The 24,938-nt window shown below is 34.0% G+C and overlaps 1 protein-coding gene across 2 annotated transcripts in view; it reads left to right on the top strand.

Moving 5' to 3' along the window:
- Positions 1-2,790: 2,790 nt before the first annotated feature.
- Positions 2,791-24,938, top strand: part of LOC123547154 (prominin-1-like) — a 48,435-nt gene continuing 26,287 nt past the window's right edge. For both annotated transcript variants that reach the window (XM_053551443.1, XM_053551444.1), the window contains exons 1-7: positions 2,791-3,231; positions 13,439-13,785; positions 15,866-15,924; positions 20,215-20,418; positions 21,301-21,421; positions 23,382-23,448; positions 24,465-24,560. In XM_053551443.1, coding sequence (XP_053407418.1) covers positions 15,887-15,924; positions 20,215-20,418; positions 21,301-21,421; positions 23,382-23,448; positions 24,465-24,560 — 526 coding nt within the window. In that variant the 5' untranslated portion in view covers positions 2,791-3,231; positions 13,439-13,785; positions 15,866-15,886. The remainder of the gene's footprint in view (positions 3,232-13,438; positions 13,786-15,865; positions 15,925-20,214; positions 20,419-21,300; positions 21,422-23,381; positions 23,449-24,464; positions 24,561-24,938) is intronic.

Genomic DNA, 24,938 nt, shown 5'->3' with positions numbered 1-24,938 from the left:
TTTATTTTGACAAAAGATAACCTTGAGAAATTGACTTTGGGGGATTTGGCCACCCCTATGTTTGCCTGCATTGCATGCTAGGACGGTCCCCGGAACACCAAGACGCCTATGATTTTTAATTATAATTAAAAAATTATGTATGCGATCGAAAAAAAGGTCTTAGCTGAAATAAGATGAAATGCGATCGAGATAAAAAGTTGGCGCTCGGATAAGATGTCGGGCAAGAAAATGTCTCTTCCCGATAAGATGGTGAACATAATATAAAGGAAAAAAATAGAAATCAAGCCCCATATATTTTTTAAACATTTGAAAATGATAACTGTATTAAAAAAGGAAGATTTCCAGGATAAAACACGCGACAAGCAAAAGGGCGCGCGACAACGTTCGACACACGAAAAAAAAGGACCCGAGGCGAAAAATGTCACATGAAATTTTAGGACTCCGAGGATTCCGTATTTAGACCCAAAAAAATTTGTGGCAGTACCAGGTCGAAGCTCAAACCTTTAAATTCAAATCAATAACGTAGTTTTGGGGCGGCCGATGAAAAAAAAAAAAGTATTTTAGAAAATGCCTTTTCCCAAAACCATATTTTTTTAAAACAACGCAGCATGCAATCACATAAGTTTTGGGTTTAAAATTTTTTTAAAATAATATCTAAGTTGTTAAGATGTTGAAATATCTTTGTTATTTTTTCTTCTTTATTGTGCGACTTTACGTTGATGCGGGCAATAAGGGGGACAAATTCTTGCGACATTGTAGGGATAATACACGTTTTTTGTGTAGAAGCCCGTGGGATTGTTTGTGACCGAGGTCAGAAACCTATCCCAAGGGCTTCTTGCAGGCGTTAATACACAAAACAAACATGTATTGTTGCTATTCTTGCATAAAAAAACATTACACGACGACTGAATGCATTGCTTTCATATGTGATGACTTTACGATTCCGGTAATTTTTAGTTACCATTCGGTTGTTCTTGGAAACGGTTAACATGTTTTAGATAATCCATAACCGGGGCTCACATAACAACAACACTACTAAAAGCGTGATTTGAAGGTTTTTGAGCATCTTATTTTTACTTTTAGTAATTACAAACGTTACATTAAACATAATTTTGCATATATCTTAAAAATTTGATTAACAGGAACACAATTTTAAGAACAACAATTTTACATTTGATTTATTTTGAGTACGAACACACTTAGAGTACGGATGAGTACGAAGCTAGTGACTAGCTTCCGGGGTTTATTATATGAATTCTGCGAAAAATCAGGTAAAAACAAACCGATTGATACTAACAAAAATCATTAATATAATACCTAAAAATGGGCAATAGTACAAGTTACACGCGATACTTATTTATTCACAGTTATTTACAATAACTGAACAGACGCTTTGTAAAGGGAGTAAACTCTAAGAGAAGCTAGTGCGTACATTGATGGGGGCAGTAAGTTTGGGGTTGGAAACTGATACAGCTAAACATACTATGGATTATATTGTATCTATATTGCTACAAGAAGAGGTTATTATGGAAGAAAAAAGATGCAGATGCCAAATATCAGTCTGCGCAGAAATACATACATACGTCCCTGGCAAAGCATTTCAAAAATAAAAATCATGTATTAACAGCACGTGAATTGCCTTGTTTGCACACGATTTTTCTCCCGTTTATACATGGGCGGATCCAGTGAAAAAAGTAGTTTTTTATACAGAAGTTTCTTTCACCACAGTAACAAACGGGGATCCGAATATTTATTATTTACATTGTTCAATATGATAAATTATTTGTTAAATGTTTTTAAATTTGATAAATAATTATCCTTTAATCAGACGCAAAAACAAACGGCGTAAAATATCGTTTATTGAAAACAATGCGAGACGTATTTCAGTATTTTATTTCACGCTGTTTGAATTATAAACCTTTAATTTGATATAGTTTTGTTATAACATGCAATAATTGCATAACTGCACAATTGCCTTTTATTGTACCTATACATTGTATTGGACACTCAATTGAATAGCCTCCATATTATAATAGGTACTTTATATCTTGGCATCTGAAATATTTTTTCAAATTATTTTACTTCAAGTTTGGTCAAGCCCAGCCAAGTATTTTAACTTTTAGTGCAGTCAGTCAGCAATATTTGGTAGGATTAACTTCAACAGCAAGAATGTAAGTAATAACAGCGATATCAATAGCATTTTAATAATTATTAGCGTATTGTAAAAATTTGTTTAAGCGCTGTAAAAAGTGTAAATATGATATGTATGAAGTACCAAATTAAAAAAAAATGCACGTGCAAGGCTTGTATCGTTTCCTTGAATGTTGAAACTGTTTTTTTGTTTTTGTTTTTTGTTTGTTTTTTTATCATTTCTTTAATGGCATTCAGTCAATTACAAACAAGATAACGTAAAGAAAGTCAGGAATGAATGTGGTTTCTGATGATGCTACAAAGCCGTATTACTGGCTGAAAACATTCAATCTACGTTTTTGGAGAACGTGAAAAGTCCGCTTTTGTTTTCGAGAGTCCTGTACTGGTAAAAAGATCTTAATCTATACATTTGACCGTTTCGATATGTTTTCTAAAATTCTAATGTTTTTTTTCTGTCCTGATTTTGGCAGTAATTGTATTAATGAAAAAAAAATGTATATATCAATATATTTTACATGTTTATTTGTTCGGGTAAGCAAAATCGGTTTAATAGAAACATCTTATGACTGAATATTTTTACAACGTTTCTTAAAACACTCGTCTACTTCAACTGATATGGCCTGTACGAGCTGTTAGTAAAAGGCGAATGGGTGTCACAGGGAGTGTTAAGAGAATACAAAATCTACTGCGCTATAATAGTTAAAATATCTAGGAAATTTCTGACTGACGCACAACTGAAAAAAAAGAACAACAATCGAAATGTAGCTATTATGTGGTATGTTTAGAACGTGCATTTATTTTATTTTATTTTATTTTTATTTATTTATTTTTTCTTTTTTTTGGATTAAATTATCTCGTACTATTATCATATGTAAAACGTCAGTATCTTTAGAATTATTTTCGATTTACGTATGTTGCTGTACACAAAAAACTGTACCCGGAACCATTAAAGAAAAGGATCGTCAATTTGAGGACACGGAAAATATTCAAACATGTAAATATATCAAAAGAGATTTCAAGGAGTTGACTTAGCGGTCATAATGTTTGAGGAGCAACAATAAACTTGAATACGTGGCATGAGTATGTATCATAAAACAATCTGTTGTGTGTCATTATTTACGTAGTATATTATAGGTAGCATGCATATCAAGGGTGCTCATAATTTTCGAATTGAAAAACTTATCTGACGTTTACAAGATTTTGTTTTGTTTTAGTTCCGCTATATTACAAACATGTTTAGGTTTTAGATTGCTTTAAGTTCCATGATAATGCTTTTAATTTTATATAATAAATATCTAAATAGATAATATGCATAATACAATTATTGAAAAAAAAAACACACAAAAAAACACTACTATGTTCATGAAATATTCAAAGCTAGGATAAGTATGTGAGAAACAATTATCAAAATTAGTACTTAATAAGAGAATAATGTTGTTTTTTTTATTATTATTATTTTAAACAAATATGTGGCAGCCACGTCTTAAACAAACGCATTATGGCCCTTTAATATATTAAAATCATTTTCAGAAATTCCGCGTATATATCATACTAAATATTTGACAGTTACGGCGATATAAACCATTTTACAGGTTTTCACATGTTTTCTATGTCTCCGCAAACTAAATAGAAATGTGTTATGCTCCGTCTCAACAGCATAATACACTTTTGTTTATTACGTTATAGGCCGTAAACAAATAAATAACACTACGATTATACTTGATGTAATCTTGATTCAATTATTTATGAAGCAGTATAATGTCGCACTGGTAATGCGTTTACCCGCTGATAATAAATAGACAAATAATACACGGTGTAAATTAAATTTTTACTCTGTAATGTAACAGGTTCAGATATGTTTGTTGAACAAGGAAGTATTAAAAAAGGAAGATTTTTTTTGTGACCACAATTAACTCTTAAGTCTTTGTAACGAATTACCGTAGTCAAACAAAAAAAGTAAAGGTGATTTAAAATTTGAAGACAATGAATTTATCATGATAAAAGAGTTGAAATTATCTCGTAATTTAATCGTCCTTCTTTCGACTTTTACAACGTGGTATCATCGTGTTATTGTCTGATAGTGCACTTCATACATCTCGCACTTGAGGTGCCAGTTTGCTATTACATTTAAGTCAATGCATGAAATAGCATATGACATATTGAAGCATTGCTTTTCCTTCTCTCTCCCCCCACCTCCTCCCCACACCGCCCCCACCACAAAAATATAAAAAATAAAAAATGTGTCCTCTGAAGTTCTTTTAGATATTCAAAATTCACTTTACCTAAACTAACCAGACTCGAAAATTAGGAAAAGTAGAACATTTATTATAAGTCTTCACTTTGAAATCAGAGTATTCATACAAGAAAGTGATCGTCAATTTAGTGTCGTGTTCGAAACACATTTACAATTGCATCTCAAACGTTAACTTGTTAACTGTTTAAAACGTATAACTATATATATACACCTCATGTTTGTATCATGTATGATGCACTGAGTGAATATATTTAATTTGGTTTGATTTGATTTGATTTGATTTGACTTAAAAATGGTAAATAAATATTCCCTGTTAATTTTCAAAATAAAATGCACGATATTCGCATGGTTGTGAAACACAGCCTGTGCCATATAACATTGCATGGCATTCCCTTGTTTTAATGAATAGTATTTAAATTGACCCGGTTAAATGAAACGAAATGTTGGGTTCATGGATCTGCAAAGAAAACAGTTCTCACCGGAACAACACCATAAAGACACTGCCTTTAACTGACATTGCTACTCCTACTGGCACTGCAAGGGCCGCTAAAACCGACCTTTCCCCTTCTTTGCTTCTACTAAAAAATGTTAACAACACATCCACGATGAAATAAATATGCTTATGTGGTCAGCTGAATAAAGCATGGCATTATGGTATAACTGCTGTATGTTCTATTTATAGAACACGAGAGTGTGCTATTAACTGTCCGCCAGTACTAGATCAGCCCTGATGGTTCAGATACTGCTTCATCTTCAAAGAAATTACTGACGACCGAGTCAATTTTAGCATCATTGTCACTAAACCCTTTACACTACACTTCATACGCAGCACCGCATACATAAAAATAATTCCTAGGAGACTGTTAATAAACTATTGATTATTTGATGTTTTATTTGACCCATGTAAATAATTGATAAGAAATCTTCAATATTATGTGAAATGCCACGTTGTTACTTGGGCTGGAGCTGTTAAAATCAATGTAATCGAATGTCTTATCATGAAAACAATCCCATAAGTTTGCCATTTCAAACAAATAACTTTGTAATGCAAATGGATTGGCTCTTGAGCGATCCTTATCAGTGCAAAACAATCGTTGTTAAGCTTATGACTTTTTTTCAAAAAAAGGTTGTTTCAGTAAGTGGCAGTTGGAAATTATTACGTCGATAATACTTTAAACGTTCGTGGATACCAAGAGTGCTTTGTCATGTGTTTCCCGTAATCTAAAGAAATGCTGAGTGCACGAAAACTCCATGTAAGTATCGTTTCAATCTTGTGTGCTTTTGAGACAGTTTAAGTACTTTTCCGTTATCATGATAATAAATTTTATCTGAATGTTTTTCTCTTTTTCTTTCGCTGGTCTCCATCTGTCGAATAGCATCGAATACATGTGTGCACAAGTCACTCGGTACGTTACGGCACAGTGACAGATTTAAGCACAAGTCACACGGTACGTTACGGCACAGTGACAGATTTAAACAACGTGATACAAAAATAGATAAATGATGCTGAACTTCGATTGCGCACCAGATAGAATTTATTGTATTTCCTTGACAGCGGATCAGTACTTGCCGCCGATACACCTGTTGTAATACCTGAAACACGATGTTATCGATCAGTGTTAAATAATAACATTTATGTATTTTGTATATATGTATAAATTACTTTGATCATATATTATTATATCCTTTTAGTCATGGAGGTATATTTAGTGACAATTAACTAAGCGCACTTATGTTTTTTTAAATCTCAAAGGTAAAATTGTGATTCGGTTTCCTTAAGGATATTTATCTATTCCAGGACATTTCATCATTGTTTGTTGTCCGTTAGGAAAAATACATACACATTTGAATACAACACATGTGTGTGTTTGTTTCTAATGGTTTTTATTGCCTGATGGATGCCCTTTTAAGCCTATAACAGTGACGGTATTATTTGTTTCGTGTTAAAATACCTTAAAAATTGAAGCGACGAACGCTGGAGTTATTGGTTGTACGCTGGTATATGATTATATCTGTGTTTAATGTAGTTTCTTTATGGATAAAATGTACCATGTTTGTGATTAAGAAAAAAAATTAACATCACTGGAATTAAAAGGAAGTAAAACAATTTTATGAGAATATACGTGACATTTTTAAAAGTTTACAATCTCATGACAGTTATGTAAAAGAAAACATCTTTAAATGTGATGGAATAATCTCGATAAGATATTGTGATTGTATTCAGGTTACATTCATATAATATGCAAAATGCAAAATCAATACAGTTTGCTTTCATGTAAACAGTTTAGTGATTGTTCAGCAATAGAATATCAAATTTCTATGAATATCCCTTTATTTTGCTTGTATTTTGTGAAACCTGAGTACCGAAAACAACGACTGTCTATTTTATTTTATTTTCCTGGGCCAAATCACGTAGGAGTATTGTTAAATGATCGGATTTTAGAAAAAATGCACTTGTTATGCGACATATTGCGGAAGGACTAAACTAACGGCTTGGCAAGTTGTTTCTTGTTTTTCAGTCTGTCTAATTATATTTATATGATTTTGCATTATTCTTTAAACATTAAGTGGTGAATGAATTAGATTATATTTTTTTTAGAAACTCGTTTGAGTCAGTTCACTGGACAAACAAATTCTTGCGTCATAGAGAGAAGCATGATCCTGGCGTGGTTCGAACCACGACTTTATGAACAGAACAGAACAGAACAGAACATACATTTATTTCCGATTTGTACAATAAGTACATCATCACAAATTACATAAATAATACAAATATATACAAAGTCACAATGGCAATATTAAGATATTCCTACAGATACTATTGAGAGGATGAACTGTAATTAATTATAAGTAATTGCAGTTCTATGAGATAATGCAAATTTTATATAACATGCTAAGTTTTTTAATGTATTCTTATTCATAGTATTCAAAGATCTATAAATTTACTAACGCTTGGTCTTACATAATAGAATCGTTTAATGTATTTTTTTCTAATATCATTATAACAAGGACATATAAGTATGAAATGATATTCGTCTTCCAAATCATGTGTATTACAGTAAGTACAATAACGTTCATTCCTAACAACACTATTTATACCATATCTACCAGTATGAATACGTAGAGAGTGAGAAGACATTCTCATTTTACTGACAAAGACTCTTAAGTTACTAGGTAGTATATCTAGATATGCTTTATATGCAAATGAGGCTTTAAGGCTTGTATACAAGGTTAAAACACCGTTATTTTCCTTGTCAACGTGCCAAGTTTGAATGAATGAATCTACAATTCTCTGTTTAAGAAGAAGTAAAAATGATTTACTATTTACAACATCTGGATCATTCCAAACATAGTTAAAACCGTACTGACATAACAAATTCTTAACCTTAGTTAACCAGTTATTTTTACCATTATTACAATCATTTAGGCACATATTATACACTTCTTTGAGAATTATGTTATCTGTTTCTAGTAGACGAAACCAGTACTTAATTATCTTAACATATCTTGCAATATACAATGGATAACGCCCTAGTTCGCCGTAAACGGCTGCATTTGAAGTTCTTATATTTACATTTAATATCTTTTTACAAAATTTCAAGTGCACCCTTTCAATTTCTTTAGATTTACTGTGGCCCCAAATCTCGGCTGTATAACTTAAAATAGACCCTACAAAGGAATGGAACAGCTGGCAAAGTAATTTTGGTTTCAATTTATATTTGTTACAATTGATTAATAAAACATTTAAAGCTTTCAAGACTTTACGAACTAGTTGTTCTTGGTTTAATGCAAAATTACCCGTATAATTAAAAACAGTTCCTAAATAGTTAAAGTCATTAACAACTTCTATTTTCTTACCGTTATACAAAAACTCCTCAGAGCGCAATAAACCGCCTCTTTTTCTAAAAACAACTACTTTAGTTTTATCTATATTAACATCAAGACTCCATTTGTTGCAATAACTATATAATAAATCTAAACTTCTGTTTATTTCATCAGGTGAATTTCCTAGTATAACCATATCATCTGCAAAAAGCAGTAGTATCAATATAATGTCATTTAATTCTAAACCACAAGTAGTATCCTGTTGTAAAAACAGCTCAAGGTCATCTATAAACAGAGAAAATAATATCGGCGAGATTACCTCCCCTTGTCGTAAGCCTACTGCATATTCGAAGAAATCCGAATATTTATTACATAATTTAATACAAGACTTGACTATATTATACATATCCCTAACAATACGTAATAGTTTACCTCTGATACTAGTTTTATATAATTTCAGCCAAAGGGCATTTCTATATACACAATCAAAGGCCCTTTTAAAGTCAACAGATACACAATATAAACGCTTATTATCATTAATGTAATTCTGCACAATTGACGAAAGAATAAATAAAGCATCAATAGTAGATCTCCCTTTTCTAAATCCAAATTGAGCATCAGATAAAATACAATTTTCTTCACAATAATTACTTATTCTCTTATTCACAATAGAAGTAAAAATCTTTGATAGACAACTTACTAATTTAAAAGTTATTCCCCGATAGTTATTTACTTTGTTTTTATCTCCCTTTTTGTGAAGAGGAACGATTACTCCTTCACACCAATTTTCTGGAAAATAACCGCTATCAAGTATTTTATTAAATATATCACATAAATGAGACGACAAAATGTCTACTGACTCGATAAAATATTCATTTAATAAAAAGTCATTTCCAAATGCCTTACTTCTTTTCAGTAATTTCACAGCATCTACAATTTCATTAACAGATATTGGTTGATCTAAAATTTCATCAGCATTATCAGTACAATCAAAATCATGAGTAGAAGAAAAATCTTCAGACTCCATATTCACATTCTGAAAAATATCATTTCCTAGCTCGGAAAAATATTTGAAAAAAGATTCAATAGAAAGGCTATTTTTGATAGTACTTTTCCTCTTAAAGTATTTCCAGAACTCCTTTGGCTTAGAAAGTCTCAAGTTTTTAATTTCTTTTACTTGCTTAAAGTTATAACATCTACGCTTTTTCTTAACCATAGTTTTGTATCTAGACTTTAACAAGCATAGTATCTCCCTATGCGTTGTAGATTTGTAAGTGTTATAATTAGACAAAGCCTCAATATACAGCTGCCTAGAGCGTTCACATTCATGATCAAACCATGGTTTATGTTTTACAATATTTGTATCACTAAATGAAACATTTTTATTTACTGTAGTATCCTTCCGAAACAAAGGATCCGCAACATCATGCAAAACTGACGTAAAGTCGGTCAACATATTATCAATTGATATTCTACTATTTAAATCAACATTTCTTGTCAAGTTATTTAAATCAGGTAGCTTTGCTATAAGCCTAGATCTGAAATCGTTTTTAAGCTCTGGCGACCATTTATAATTATTTTTTTTTTTTTTTTGTTGGATTTAACGTCGCACCGACACATGGTCATATGGCGACTTTCCAGCTTTAATGGTGGAGGAAGACCCCAGGTGCCCCTCCGTGCATTATTTCATCACGAGCGGGCACCTGGGTAGAACCACCGACCTTCCGTAAGCCAGCTGGATGGCTTCCTCACATGAAGAATTCAACGCCCCGAGTGAGGCTCGAACCCACATCGATGAGGGGCAAGTGATTTGAAGTCAGCGACCTTAACCACTCGGCCACGGAGGCCCCTTCTTTTATAATTAACATACGTTTCATTTTCATAAGAATTACATTCAATAAACGTGTTGCAATACAAATTAAAAGAAATAGGACAGTGGTCACTCCATTCATTAAAATCATGAACCATAAAATCACTCAGCTTAGAAAAATTACAAGATTTTGTCAACAAATAGTCAAAAACAGACGACCCTAGCCTCGAGAAAAACGTATAATTGCCGATCATATGATCATGATATAACCGACCGTTAGCTATGCGAACTCCCGCGCTTTTACATAAATCAAGCAATCGACAACCAAATGCATTACAGGTATTATCACTTGAGGCCCGTGCTAAGGGTTCATCCGGTAAATAATCATCAGAATCTAGATCATCAATGATCGAATCAAATACAATGTAATCATTTCTCACACCAACACGACTATTCCAGTCCCCAACTAAGTATATATCGCCATCTTTATCAAAGTCAAAAATATCATTTTGAATAATATCAAACAGATCTACATTACAAACTGTGTACGCAGGGGAATCACCACACCATAAATATACACCACCAATATAAACGTCTGATTCAAAATTAAAGAACTCTTTATCTAATTTTAACCACAATACAGTGTCATAATGATTACGTATATTTTTTATCCCATCTTTTAAAGATTCTTTATAATATACAGCAACGCCACCACTAGATCTTCTCGCGTTACGATGCTGAAACTTTCTATAAAAATTAAAAGATCCATAACCATTTATATCAATGTTACTATTTTGATTTGCCCAGGTTTCATATAAAATATTATGTTATATTCACTTATAACTTTAAGAAATTCTTCGTTAGTCTTCTTATCCACAGTCAGACCATTCACATTCCACGATAACAAACTCAGGTCACCCTCCGCGTAACGCTAATTCTCATCACCCTTGTATGGCTTACCATCAATAAACAAGGTGTCATACGAGATCCAAGCCCTCGACCCCTTGCTACGCGCCTCCTTCATTTTAGGAACAAGTCTCCTTCTTTTATCAGACACTTCCTTAGGGAACTGTTCATGAATAAAGTAAGGTTTTCCCTTCAGAGCACTCCCTGCCTTCCTCACAAGTTCGCGTTCCTTAAATAGGTTAAACCTGGCGACAATAGGCCGACATTTTCGCCCATTCTGTGTACTCTCTCAAATTTCATATCCGCCACTAAGTCACTAGCAATTTTCATTTTGTTGACTAGGAAGTCACGGACAACCGCTTCGGCATTTTCCGTAACCCCCGTATGGGCCTCCTCAATGTTTCCAAACACTAGATTATTTCTCATGGATTGAGATTGGACGTAGACTAGCTCGTCATTCAATTGATTATTTTTTACTTCTAATTCTTGTACTTTTGATGTTATAATGCCTAAATTAAAATCAGCACTTTCGACCCTTTCTTCCACTGAAGTAAGTCTATTTCCAGTTTTGATTTTTTCATCATGCGTAAGTGTCCATAGTTTTGACATTTCCTTCTCAAAGTTAACTACTTTTTCTTCAAGAGATTTTAATGTTCCTACATTTTCTTCGACAACACCCAAACGGTTATCTATTTTCTCTAAAAACTTCATCAAGTCTGCATTTGTAGGGCTGTTTTCTGTAGATTTACTCATATTTTCAGTAACAGTACAACTCGAAGATACACTAGTAATAGTCACAGAGTCATCCAGATCCTGGTTAAAGAGACTGTTCAAGTTCAGAACTGTATTTCCATCATTTTCGTCAAACAGAATAGAATTTGTTTCTTGTAAAATATTACTTACAGCAATTCCTTCTGGTGTTCGTGTAAAACGTCCAGATTTACTTTCCACATTATTATTCACTGTACTGTCACTTGCTTTTCTTTTCTTCTCCGTATTTATGTTATTTTCACTTGCCATTCCATTAATTCCAGATTAAATCCAAAATATAACAACTCTACAAATCCTATATAAGTCCATATACTAATCACTATTTTCAAATATCTTTATACATCCAAAATATTGATAAAACAGCTGATCAGGTAGTCCTTTGTGTCCATTGTGTTCACGACTCGCCACAAAATTCCCGATTTTACCCAATATAAATCATGCTTTTGATCAGTTTCTTTCAGATATACTAATACTATTACCAATATCCAAGAATGTATATAAAAACTTTCACATTAATCCAGCATTTTCAGGTTTTATTTCTATTTTATAAGCACATTTCAAATTCATGACTGTGTGCCATTGTATGACCTTTGACCTTTTATGATTCAATTCCTGACACCTTATCAAGTGATGTATAATCAGCCATGTTTAAAAACAGTTTTGTTATCATCAACTTACCGACGTACAGATGTGACTGAATATACTGATCAAAACAGCTAACACGTTATTTCGCAAAAATCCTGGAACTACTTTTCTTCAGTTAAGCAATAATTTTCATCAATATGTTATTAATGCTATTAATAGTATGTATATCAAAATGTCGAAACTTCTGAATCTCGCAACGATATTATTTCATTTATTTTACTACTGCATTCTATTTTAAAAGGTTTACAAATATAGACTTGAAAGCCGTGTTTAAAAAAAAAAGAAAAAAGGAAAACAGAAAAAAAATTAATACTTATTATAGGAAAAAAGAGGTGCAAATTTCGACATTTAAACGGAAAATGTGTAAAGAACATATAAATATTAACTGCTACATTTTTATAGGGTAAGCACAATGACGACGTTATTTTGCATTTGTTGTCATTTTCTTTCTAACTAAAGTTTTTTGTCTACTATGTTAATTGTAATCATTTTAGTGTATGTTTGTGACTTTTCAAAAATGGGTTGACATCATAAAATTTAAATGAGCCGTGCCATGGGAAAACCAACATAGTGGCTTTGCGACCAGCATGGATCCAGACCAGCCTGCGCATCCGCGGAGTCTGGTCAGGATCCATGCTGTTCGCTAACGGTTTCTCTAATAGCTTACAATAGGCTTTGAAAGCGAACATCATGGATCCTGACCAGACTGCGCGGATGCGCAGGCTGGTCTGGATCCATGCTGGTCGCAAAGCCACTATGTTGGTTTTCTCATGGCACGGCTCAAATGATGGCATTGTGATTTTGTTGAAAATGTAAAACTTTATCGACAGCATATCGTTGAGAACGTATGCTGTATTTAGAGAAAAAAATATTATCATCAATTTTAACATACGAGTAGTTACATCCATGCATAAAACACGTAAAACAAAGTAAGGACTATAGTTGAATAATTCCTTAAAAGTACTGGCTTTTTCAAAGGCAAAATTTAATGGACTTTATAATCTTCCCTTTAAAGTCATAATTAACTTTAAAATAAAATGTTATATAAAAACTTAATGTTTTTATTAAATTTTCAGATGTAAACCTTCCTGCAAAAATTCTACGATATTGTTTTACGACAAAACATTTCTAAAAATGTCGGACGTGCTAACATCCTGCCAAGGACATTTTACAACGTTGCTCATCATTATTTTGGCACTGGTTTCCAACATTTATGGTGCTGATCCCATCTACTCGCCGCAAACGCTCACAGACACGAGTGGAAACACTGCGGACAGTTCATCGACCATCACGTGGGCTAGTCTGCCAGCTGGGGAGTCGTTTACAGCCGGCAGTCCGTCGAGGGTCAGTGAAGGCTTAAAAGCCTACTATGATTTTGTACACAGCTTCATAAATTCAGTGTTTATGAAAGGATTTCCAGATGGTAAGGAAGCTATTTTAACCTTTACCCTACAAAGTTTCAAAAATGGACTGGTCCATCATTCAATTTGGGCAGTACCACTTCTTATTCAAAGGGGTGTTCACTGAAAATTTACTGATTCAATAGCGAACAGTGCAGACCATGATCAGACTGCGTGGATGTGCAGGCTAATCTTGGTTTGCACTGGTCGCAAAGACAGAATCACTTGCCGCCTGCAGGTTAAAGGTTAAAGCAGTTCGTGCCTAGCATTTGTTTTAAGTGAAATGATCTAAAACGAGAAACAAAATGCATTTTGCCAAATGTCCTTCAACGAAAACTTAATGGCAAGAGTTTTTCTGCATATATGAAAGTTGGCACGTTTCATTTAAGATTTCAGGTTCCTCGAAAACTAGATAAATAAGAAAACCCCACAAAACACTGGTTATAATGTTAGTAAAACAATTACGAGTAGGATAAAGTTTGTTTTCATGTTCGTTTAAGCAGTGACCTGATTGTGTGTGTGTGTGTGTGTGTGTGTGTGTGTGTGTGCGTGCTTTCTTTCGTTGAAATGGTAGGTTGCGAGGCGTATATTATAGACACAATGAATGAATGAGCACCTGCAATTTGAGCTTTTTAGTTATGAAGACAAAACAAAGAGTTAACTTGTTCCTTATTCCTTGTTCCAGGCCATTAATTATTTTTTAACTATGCAAAAGGGAAAGAACTTCTTATTTGTATTCATGGGAGAATAAGCCAAAATCATTCGGCTTCCATATTAAGAAATTTTCAATAGATACTGAATAAATAAAATATCACGTTGTCATATAACAAATGCAGAACAGAACAGTTTAAATATTTCTTTTTTTCAAATTTCGAGTAGAGAATTGAAAATAATTTGAAAAATTCTTAATCAGAAATTGAAAATATTTATCCCCCCTCTCAAGTTTCGTTCTAAATAGGAAATAAAGAATTCCATTCATCCTGTATTCGTTAATGTTCCAAAATGGCCTATTCTGCATATTTTGTTAAGTGGCAATCAAAACTACTTGCAAGGTATGCATTTTGTGCAAAACTGTATTTGAGAGCGTGTAGCCGTTAAAGGCAATGTAAAGAGTGAATACGTCGCTACCGTTTGTCGTATTTAAATAAGGCTTATCAACAGTGGCATTTAGTACGGATAGTTCGATATGAAATTGTGTAAAAGCATACTTCTTACTTTGAAGCCGTCATCTTCCAGTCTGAAACGAAATTGAAACTCTAACTGTGGTCCCCGTTATACACTGAGTAACTTTTTACATTTATTTCAGTAGAAAAAATAATCTTTTTTTCCTTGTTAATACGTATTACAAGGAAGTCATAAGCATGTAGACGTGATTCATGCATTCACTTGAAAATTTCCGTATACTGCTTAACTAGGGGAATAGAAAGTTCCATAAGGTTAATGTTAAATTTTCAAGGTCAAAGATATATGTTAAATTTCAAATTGTTAATGTTTCGCAAGGAAAACGTGATAAAAATGACACTTGTTTGAAAAACTATGAGAGCCACGTTTTCAGTTTAGCCGTGATAGACTGTAACAGAATATTATCTTAACCCTTATCATGCTTGACACGACTGATTCTGCCTTTGCGACCGGTGCAGATCTTGATCAGCCTGCAAATCCTTGCAGCCTGATCATGACCTGCGCTGTTCGCCATTCAGTCAGTACATTTTTGTTATGCACCCCTTTTAAAAGTTAATGGTACTGTCCAAATTGAAAGATGTACAAGTTCATTATAACAATTTAACAGGGTAAGGATTAAGAAACAGTGAAGCCTGTCTGTTAATGTTTACACGGGACGGGAAGAAAATAATGTGGTCTTTATTAGAGGGGTTTATGGTAGTATCCTTTAACCGGAGGTGGTCTTTAGTGCAGGTTTAACTGTATATGATTTAAACAACTCCAAGCTCACAATTTCAAGTTTTCTTTGTATGGAAATTGACGTTCAATACCTCCCTGTATTTCTTTGTTGATTAAGAAACTTTTGTCTGTATTTAGAACATTTGTCTACCTCCCTGAACTTGATAAATGGTTTCTTTGCAAGACTACCAATCTATATTTCAGATTTAATTGAAAAGTGTCTTGATGGTGACTTTGATTCAATCGTCAGTAGTTACCAGTCCGTAAGTAATTTTGTGCTTCTATGTGAGCTGTTATATGGGCGTGTTACTACATATAGTTATTATATCGTTATTAAGGTCTCTTTATGTGTTCATGTATTGAGTTTTCATTTTATACTTTACTCGTTATCCAACCATTTTTCAATGAAATTTCAGTGCACTTTCTAGAACGATTAATTTGATAACTGAACTAAACGTTTGTTTGTTTTGAGTTTAACGCCGTTCAGTCATGTAACGGCGGGCAGTTAACCTAACCAGTGTTCCTGGATTCTGTACCAGTACAAACTTGTTCTCCGCAAGTAACTGCCAACTTCCCCACATGAATCGGAGGTGGAGGACTAATGATTTCAGACACAATGTCGTTTATCAAATAGTCACGGAGAACATACGCCCAGCCCGAGGATCGAGCCCACGACCCCGCGATCCGTATAGACCAACGCTCTACCTACTGAGCTAAGCGGGCGGGTTTGAGCTAAACGTAGACTTTATCTTAAATACGACACGTAATTATAAAAAAGATGATTCTTTGTGGTGACTGAATAATCAAGGTGAGAGTTCAACAATCGACATAGACAAAGGTCTCTCTGCAGAGAAAATCACTTATGATTACTATACAGTGAATGTTATTGTCAGGTATATTTTTAATCGAACACCCCCTCCCCCCAAATAAGCTGCTTGCTGCAAAGTCGTAAAATTTCACTCGGGCTTTACTGTTGTGAAATTCATTTTGCTTCAATCGGTTAACTTCTACGTTGTGTTTAAATGAATTAAATTGTTTCCCAACTGTTGCGTTTTTTTTAGTATTTCATTCTTTTGCTATATATAATTCTATTCTCTAATGCGTAGCACATTCGTAAAATAAATACAAGCCATTTCCCCAAAATCAGACAAAAACTTAGATATTTCTCTTTACCTTTTTGTAGGCAACATTTCACTTCCGTATTTATTTATATTTTTATTACAACAAAAAGTTTACTCAGACATTATCTCCACGCAATGAATATTCACTGTAATAGTTTAATGATGTATGGCGGCTTGTGATACTTCAGAATTTATTTTGATGTTACCAAAGTAAATATTTGACGCTATGTTAATCAAAGAATAAATAATTGCATTATTAATGCCTCTCAATTTTTCCCTCGAAGGATACTCCAATTCTATAATTAAAAAGATATCCGTTGCCCCTCCGGGTTTACCCCGGAAAGACTCATATGCATATTGAGAAGAATATCCATTGCCTCTCCGGGTTTACCCCGGGAAGACTCAAATTCTTCGATTGCGAATGCATATTGAGAAAAATACCCGTTGCCCCTCCGGGTTTACCCCAGGAAGACTCAAATTCTTCGATTGTGAATGCATATTGAGAAAAATACCCGTTGCCCCTCCGGGTTTACCCCAGGAAGACTCAAATTCATAGATTGTGAATGCATATTGCCCTTCCGGGTTTACACCAGGAAGACTCAAATTCATAGATTGTGAATGTATATTGAGAAAAATACCCGTTGCCCCTCCGGTTTTACCCCAGGAAGACTCAAATTCATAGATTGTGAATGCATATTGCCCCTCCGGGTTTACCCCAGGAAGACTCAAATTCATAGATTGTGAATGCATATTGAGAAAAATACCCGTTGCCCCTCCGGGTTTACCCCAGGAAGACTCAAATTCATAGATTGTGAATGCATATTGAGAAAAATACCCGTTGCCCCTCCGGTTTTACCCCAGGAAGACTCAAATTCATAGATTGTGAATGCATATTGCCCCTCCGGGTTTACCCCAGGAAGACTCAAATTCATAGATTGTGAATGCATATTGAGAAAAATACCCGTTGCCCCTCCGGGTTTACCCCAGGAAGACTCAAATTCATAAATTGTGAATGCATATTGCCCCTCCGGGTTTACCCCAGGAAGACTCAAATTCATAGATTGTGAATGCATATTGCCCCTCCGGGTTTACCCCAGGAAGACTCAAATTCATAGATTGTGAATGCATATTGAGAAAAATACCCGTTGCCCCTCCGGGTTTACCCCAGGAAGACTCAAATTCATAGATTGTGAATGCATATTGAGAAAAATACCCGTTGCCCCTCCGGGATTACCCCAGGAAGACTCATATTCTTAGATTGTGAATGCATATTGAGAAAGATATCCGTTGACGTTTCTTTTTCCGCAAAGTCTCAAAAGTCTATAATTGTGATTGCGTATTGTTAGTTGTTGTCTCTAATTTGAACATCACAAATGTTACAGAGCCATTTTCAGATAGTGAAGACTGTCATGCAAAGATAATTTACTATAATCTGTAAAACAGCCTACCGATCACCTACCCTTTCTCTGCTTACTTTGCATTACCATTACAAGCTAGGAGCCAGTCAGCCCTGCCTCGAAGCAGGGGTAACAGTGTTCATCTTTTCAATAAGGAAGGTTTGAAAAATAACAGTATTTTATAATAGTGCAATACTGATCACTCTAAATGTTGTCACTTATTCTGATAAATTCAATGACAAATTCGCCCCTTTTTAAATAATTTTGAGTCTGCTACCACATTTATAGAGTATTTTAGTACATTTATAAGTTGCGTTGTGACGTTTGATTGCGGACCCTTGCGTGAGTCGTTGAAGGAAGTTATTTTTAAATCTGTTGTTTCGTTTTTTCCTTACGGCATGAGAGGAAGTAAACTTTTCCTTTTTATGTTTGTGAATCAATAAGGAAAAACGATGCCGCCGTGACAAAGTTTCCGTGTTGTTAAGCATAAACTTTAAGCGAGCTGCGTGATTCCTTTCATTTATAATTCATGTTTTGTTCTTTTAAATAGCACAAATGTTTAGAAGAAAGGCCAAACAATTTAAACTTCCGTTGTTTTATCATACTTTCGCAGAAAAAAATTAGTGGATAGGAAATCAAAAGATGTATAAAAAATTGATACTGTGTTTCGGCCTTTCTTATGTTGATGTTCCTATTATCTGTATTGGGAGGGGTGAGGGATGTGTTATGACCATTTAAAGGTTTCGCTTTGACAGTCAATTAGAGAACCAGGAATTTGAACTTGAGAGAAAACGATAGACACTAAACCGGGTTTTCTTAATTTAAACAAAATAAAATAAATGAATAAATAAATGATTACGTAAATACGTAAATAGATAGATAAATAAATATATAAATAGACTAGCCACAGACTGATAATAAAGATATTTCTACATTCTCCCTTTTTTTGTCTAATTCCATTTTGGTAGAGACAAAAGCCAGTCTATTTTAGAGAACGATATGATATTGGACATAGGATATTAAACTGGCTCAGTATACTACATTAAACAATAAAAATGTAAACAAAATATATCAAAGTCTATGAGCTAGTTTAATAAATAAACAAAGTCAGTTTACTGCTGGACCATAAAAGATTAATCTGTTTCTATTTGATGGCATCTTTAACAATCGGGAATTTATGTCGAAGTATAGACCTATGTTTCATCTGTTTTTCACAATAGACAAATTCAGATAGTATTATATCATGCAGTCACCATAAAACAACGCTCACTGTATTAGATTCTAATTTGTCGTAGAATGCACAACGCGAATCACTTATCTTTAACAATGATTGAGGAGAGCAGTAAAAGTCATTATGGAATTGAAATAGTGGAAATTGCTATTTAAACAGTTCCCACATTTTCTATCAGCTGGGTGTATTCTTGCTTTCTATAAAATAATCGAAGCTCAAAACGAAATAAAGCAGCGTTAAGGCCCGTATAAAATCAGTTATGATGATATTATACTCATTTTATAAACATTGAATTTGTCTATATTAGAGGATAAATAAATGTAGATCCAATTCTCTTCATATAGATACAAGAAGACGGTCAATGTGACTGTTTACTCTTCGTTCGTACCGTCTGTCTGGCTAAAAATGTCATAATTCTGTCATCTCTGGTCTTTCATAATTAGCCAACCATCATCAGATGGTGGGCTATTCAAATCACTCTGCGTCCGTGGTCCGCCGTCGTTCCGTCCGTCCGTCCGTCCTTCCGTTAACAATTTCTCGTTATCGCATCTCCTCAGAAACTACTGGGTGGGGGGGGGGGGGGGGTTTTGACCAAACTTTGTCAGAATGATGTATTGGTACCCTAGTTATCATTGAATCTCATAAGAATAACTCATATTTTAAAGGTGAAATAAAACTGGGTGTAATTGTATATGTGCGATGTAATATACACAGAAATATGAATAATATGCGAATTTATTCCCAATGCTTTAAATACAAACCGTGCCTTAATCCTAATATTTGTTTTCTCTTTTGTTTTTACAGTATATTTCATATTTCATTGGCTTTGGAATATGCGTCGCTGTCGGAGTTTTTGCTTATTTTCCCTATTGTCGCCTGCTGTTTCTGCTGCTGTCGTTTGTGCGGGAATTGTGGCGGGAAAAGGCAACAGTTGCAGAAAAATACTGACAGTGTCTGCAGAAAATACACATTCTCCGGCATTCTTTTCGTATCAACCGTATTTGTAATGTAAGCTTCATTTTTATAACCTGTACCTTTAGTTTTAGAGTAACCATATGAATAATGCAGACTTGAGTGTTAATTTATAGTATCTTACACATGTACCTAAGGTAACGTATATAATTAAAACTACTTATACACATGAAGCGGAATAATCTTGCTTATTAATAAGCATAATGTTAACAATATACACTTAAGATCTTAAGGTAATGGGCCCGTAATGATTGTCGGTAATTTCCATGCAATTACACATCTTCCGTTTGAAATCTGGGCATCCTTCGGTCGTAAGAGATTATTATTTTTCATATCAACCAGAGAATGCCGGAAAAGCATACACAGAATACGTAAACCAACGGAATTTGCCGAACGCCAATGAAGATAACTGAGCCATGTCATGAGAAAACCAACATAGTGGCTTTGCGACCAGCATGGATCCAGACCAGCCTGCGCATCCGAGCAGTCTGGTCAGGATCCATGCTATTCGCTAACAGTTTCTTAATTGCAATAGGCATTGACAGCGAACAGTCGCAAAGCCACTATGTTGGTTTTCTCATGGCGCGGCTCAGATTCTTATTACATGTTTTTTCAGTGAATTATCGAAATATTACAGTAAAATATAACTGGTATTTTCACATTGAAAAATATCAAATACATTTTTCACTGGTGGGGTAAATTTAGTCAAAACATTAAATAAAAGAAAATGTGTTTGGTTAACATGTAAGACCAAAATATCTTTCACCCATGAACACCATATCATATCTTACAATTTCACTCGCGGCTACGCCACTCGTGAAAATATTGCATCTGATGTTCACCCATGAAAGACATTTCAATCTTATCCTGAAACAAACAGATATTCTCTATTTATTGTACATTCATTTCTTTATTCAGGGTCGGAACGATATGTATCTTCATTAATAATGAAAACATGACGACCACGCTTAACAATATACCAGATACAGCAGAAGATAATCTCAATGACGTCAGAACATTTGTCAACAATACCGTCAATGTAAGTAGAATTTTCATTTTCAGTACCTGCCGTTCGAAGACTGGCGTTAATGTAGGGTTAACGCACGTTTTTTTGTGTAACAACATCTGCAGAATCCCAAGGGATTGGTTGGTGCACGAGCCCGTAGCGCGAGTGCACCAACATAGCCCGAGGGATTCTGCAGATGTTGTTTCACGAAACAAACGTGCGTTATCGCTATTCTTGCATAAAACACAACTTAAGTGCTGGAAATATCGAAAAAACAAGACTATCCAGCTGACATTAGCCGATCGAAGTCGGTCGTTTCAGGTTGTTATGGACACATGTTTTATTTATGCATTTCCAGGGCATATAGAAACAGTGCGTATTTTATACATGTCGAACGGACATTCTTGTTGTGGTAATTTCTTTAATATTAAATATATGTAAAATAAGCATGACTTCCCTTTTTTCCGATATATCGGTAGGAACTTTAGCTTTAGAGGCTCGGAATTATGAGAAAAGGGCATAACCCTACACGGCATCCTGTCTTTACACAATTTGCAGGTGAGGTGCCGACAGAACACAATTCTGCTTGGTTTAAATTAATAGTCTGCCCCTTACGCTTTTTAAATGTAAATATTATCGTTTAATAGAAACTGGTATCAATACCTATATTCTTCATGTCGTTAAGAATGAAATCTCTAGGCCTATAACTAGAAAATTTTGCTTTGCACCCCACCCCATCGCGATGAAAGTTTGATAAACACAAAAATTTGAATTTTTCCAACATCGATATAATCAACTTATATTGGATTTATAAACTCAAACATGGTTGGTGAGATCTACAAATAAATTGAAAAATATATAATAAATACCTTCTGTTCATCAAATGTTCATTAACTGTGGAAAAATCCTTCAAACTTTACGCTTCGTCATGTTTATGCTTTACATTACACACCATCACTGTATCAGTAGACTGCATAGATGTGTAAAGTAGACACAAACATTTTTTAAAAGTTTTAGTGTAAGATTTAAAGTTAGCATGTCAACTTTCTCGACTCAAATTAATTTGGAAAACGAAATTGCAGTTTTGTAAATTGTTGTTTGCCGATCATTTTCAGGGATTAAATCGCGGCGTGTAAACTTACTTTGAGTCTAATACGCGTAATAATACAATAATAAGGAACGTCAATTCAGTCGCGTATCAAGAGAGGTAGCGCTTATTACAAGTTAAAGTAAAGTTAGGTTGAAAAATGATATTTTTAATAAATATGCAGATGAAAAGATTTCATAAATCTCGGACCTTTCGACTTCGGCCAAAATTGATTCGGGATCCATAATTTGCTTACGTTGGACCCACAACAGCATATTCAAAACGTTCACCAACAGCGCGTGCTCACGAGAATCTCCTTGTTTGTACACGTTTTTTCCCTGTTTGTGCATGCCCAAAATCGGCAAAAAACAAAGGTTTTGTGCAAGAATGTCCTTTAAAATAAATTGATCAGTGTCAGTAATGAAGAAAAAAATAAACTTTAATTACGGATCACTTGATCTCAACAGACTTTGTAAGTCTACGCCGTCCGATGCGACGCCGCTATATGTATCAGGCGTACAGGTGTTTGAAGTTCAATCAAAATAGTATATTAAGTGGGTGGGATATGATAATGCATATATATTTATTGATAGAGCATCAAGCGCCTGTGATCAGAGCAAGGATATTCGTTGGTAACTATTGACGTAAAGCGATAAAATAAGCATTGTAGTTAAAGTACAAAAAAGTAATCTGTATTCCGAACTATTTTGGTAGATAAAATTTCCATATAAGTTACATTTGTAAATAGAGTGGTATAAAACCAATGTGATCCGTATAAATGTTGGTATCATATGAATTGAATATGAATACCAATGTTTACTTTGTTGTTTACTATAATTTTTTTGTTGAAAGTTGACAAATAAAACTGTTTTGAACAGAAGTAAACATACAGTTTCTTTTTTGCAGGAAGCAACACATATAGTGACAGAAAATTTCCAGTTTGTACAGGCAGCTTTGTATAGGGACCTTGATAGTAAGTAAAGTTTCAAATATTTAAAAAATCATGTCCGCCAGAAGCCCATAACCTCACCTTATGAAAAAAGAAACAAAACATGATAAATTTATTATTACAACTGAACTTGTTAAGTTGGATCACGTAATAAATGCATAATACTGCACGAATCCTTCAACATTTGCTTGTCTTCTATTCAATGTATATGTATGATTCATATGAAGGCTTTTCTGACTTTAAATATTGAAAACCTCAAACCCTGCCCAGTTAAACAATTGCACTATACTGACCAACACAGCCGGATGGAAGCATAACTCGCATGAAAGGATCTACCCTAATACTAATATGACTTGAACCAAATAACACGGGGCTACCTACAATGCCAGTCGCTTCAGTTTACGCAAACTACACATAATTAAGCATTTAATTAAGCTAGGGTTTAATCAATTATTTCATTTCTAACTAGAAAAGAGCACTGTAATTAAATGTCGACCAAACTGTCAACAGTAATTTCACAGCTGTTCATATTTAGAACGTTTTAGACGCATCTGTTTAACATTTTGAAATCTCAAAAGACTGTCATTTTTAACATTTATGTACAAACGTGTTCAATTCACGATACCATGTTGCTTCTTTGACCTTTAAATTGATACTGTTGTGTAAATGCAAAGTTTTGGGCTGAAATTGCCATTAAATTGCAACTTATTTCAATGTTCATGCGTACAGCAGGATTAAAAAAACATACTATTAAACAATACAAAAATGAGTCATCTTGATTTATAAAATAGTTTTATACATCAATGTATAGCTGTACATGACAATGCATGCATGCCAACATTGTCTTCTATTAAGGTTAACGTTTATACGGTTTTGCATAAACCGAATGGTTTTAGTTGTGACATCAACTCTGAATCACATTTAAAACAATTTAATCTTTGCCTAACTAGATAATTGATTAATTATGTTTTTGTATTGAAGCGTTTAAATTATCTAAGTCTGTCAGTTGAAATCAATTGTTATTCTATATCATATTGCAGATATTGCGTTCCTGGTTGGCCTGACACTGAAGACCGATATAGAGGACAAAACAAATATCACCAACACTCTGACGTCCGCTTATTCTTTGTCAGACAGTAATGTCATTTTGAAATTCTATACTGTGTCTTTCTTAGATCTGAAATAGGCGTCATTAGATGACATTTATGTAAAGTACAGTAAGTGTACTCTGCAAATATTGCAAAATATACTGATGTACCTACATATAAAGGTCCTGAAGCAGCAGGATGTCACTCTTTACAATAATAATGTTTACAGTCTTTGTTACAGATGTTATTTTTCAATATGATCTTTACGCACGGTACCTGAAGTTAGGCCAACATTGTCAAACAATAGAAAAGAAATGGTAATACTTCTAAGTCTTTATTTTCGTCTTGATCTACATGAAACATATTTGTGCTGGAATGGTTTTCTTTGAGAAGTCTAGATCTAGTTTGAAACTGAGTTGTCAAGGT

This window comes from Mercenaria mercenaria, chromosome 9, assembly GCF_021730395.1.
Source record: "Mercenaria mercenaria strain notata chromosome 9, MADL_Memer_1, whole genome shotgun sequence".
In the NCBI taxonomy this organism is placed as follows: Eukaryota; Metazoa; Mollusca; class Bivalvia; order Venerida; family Veneridae; genus Mercenaria; species Mercenaria mercenaria.
This window is presented reverse-complemented; position numbering and strand designations above follow the sequence as displayed.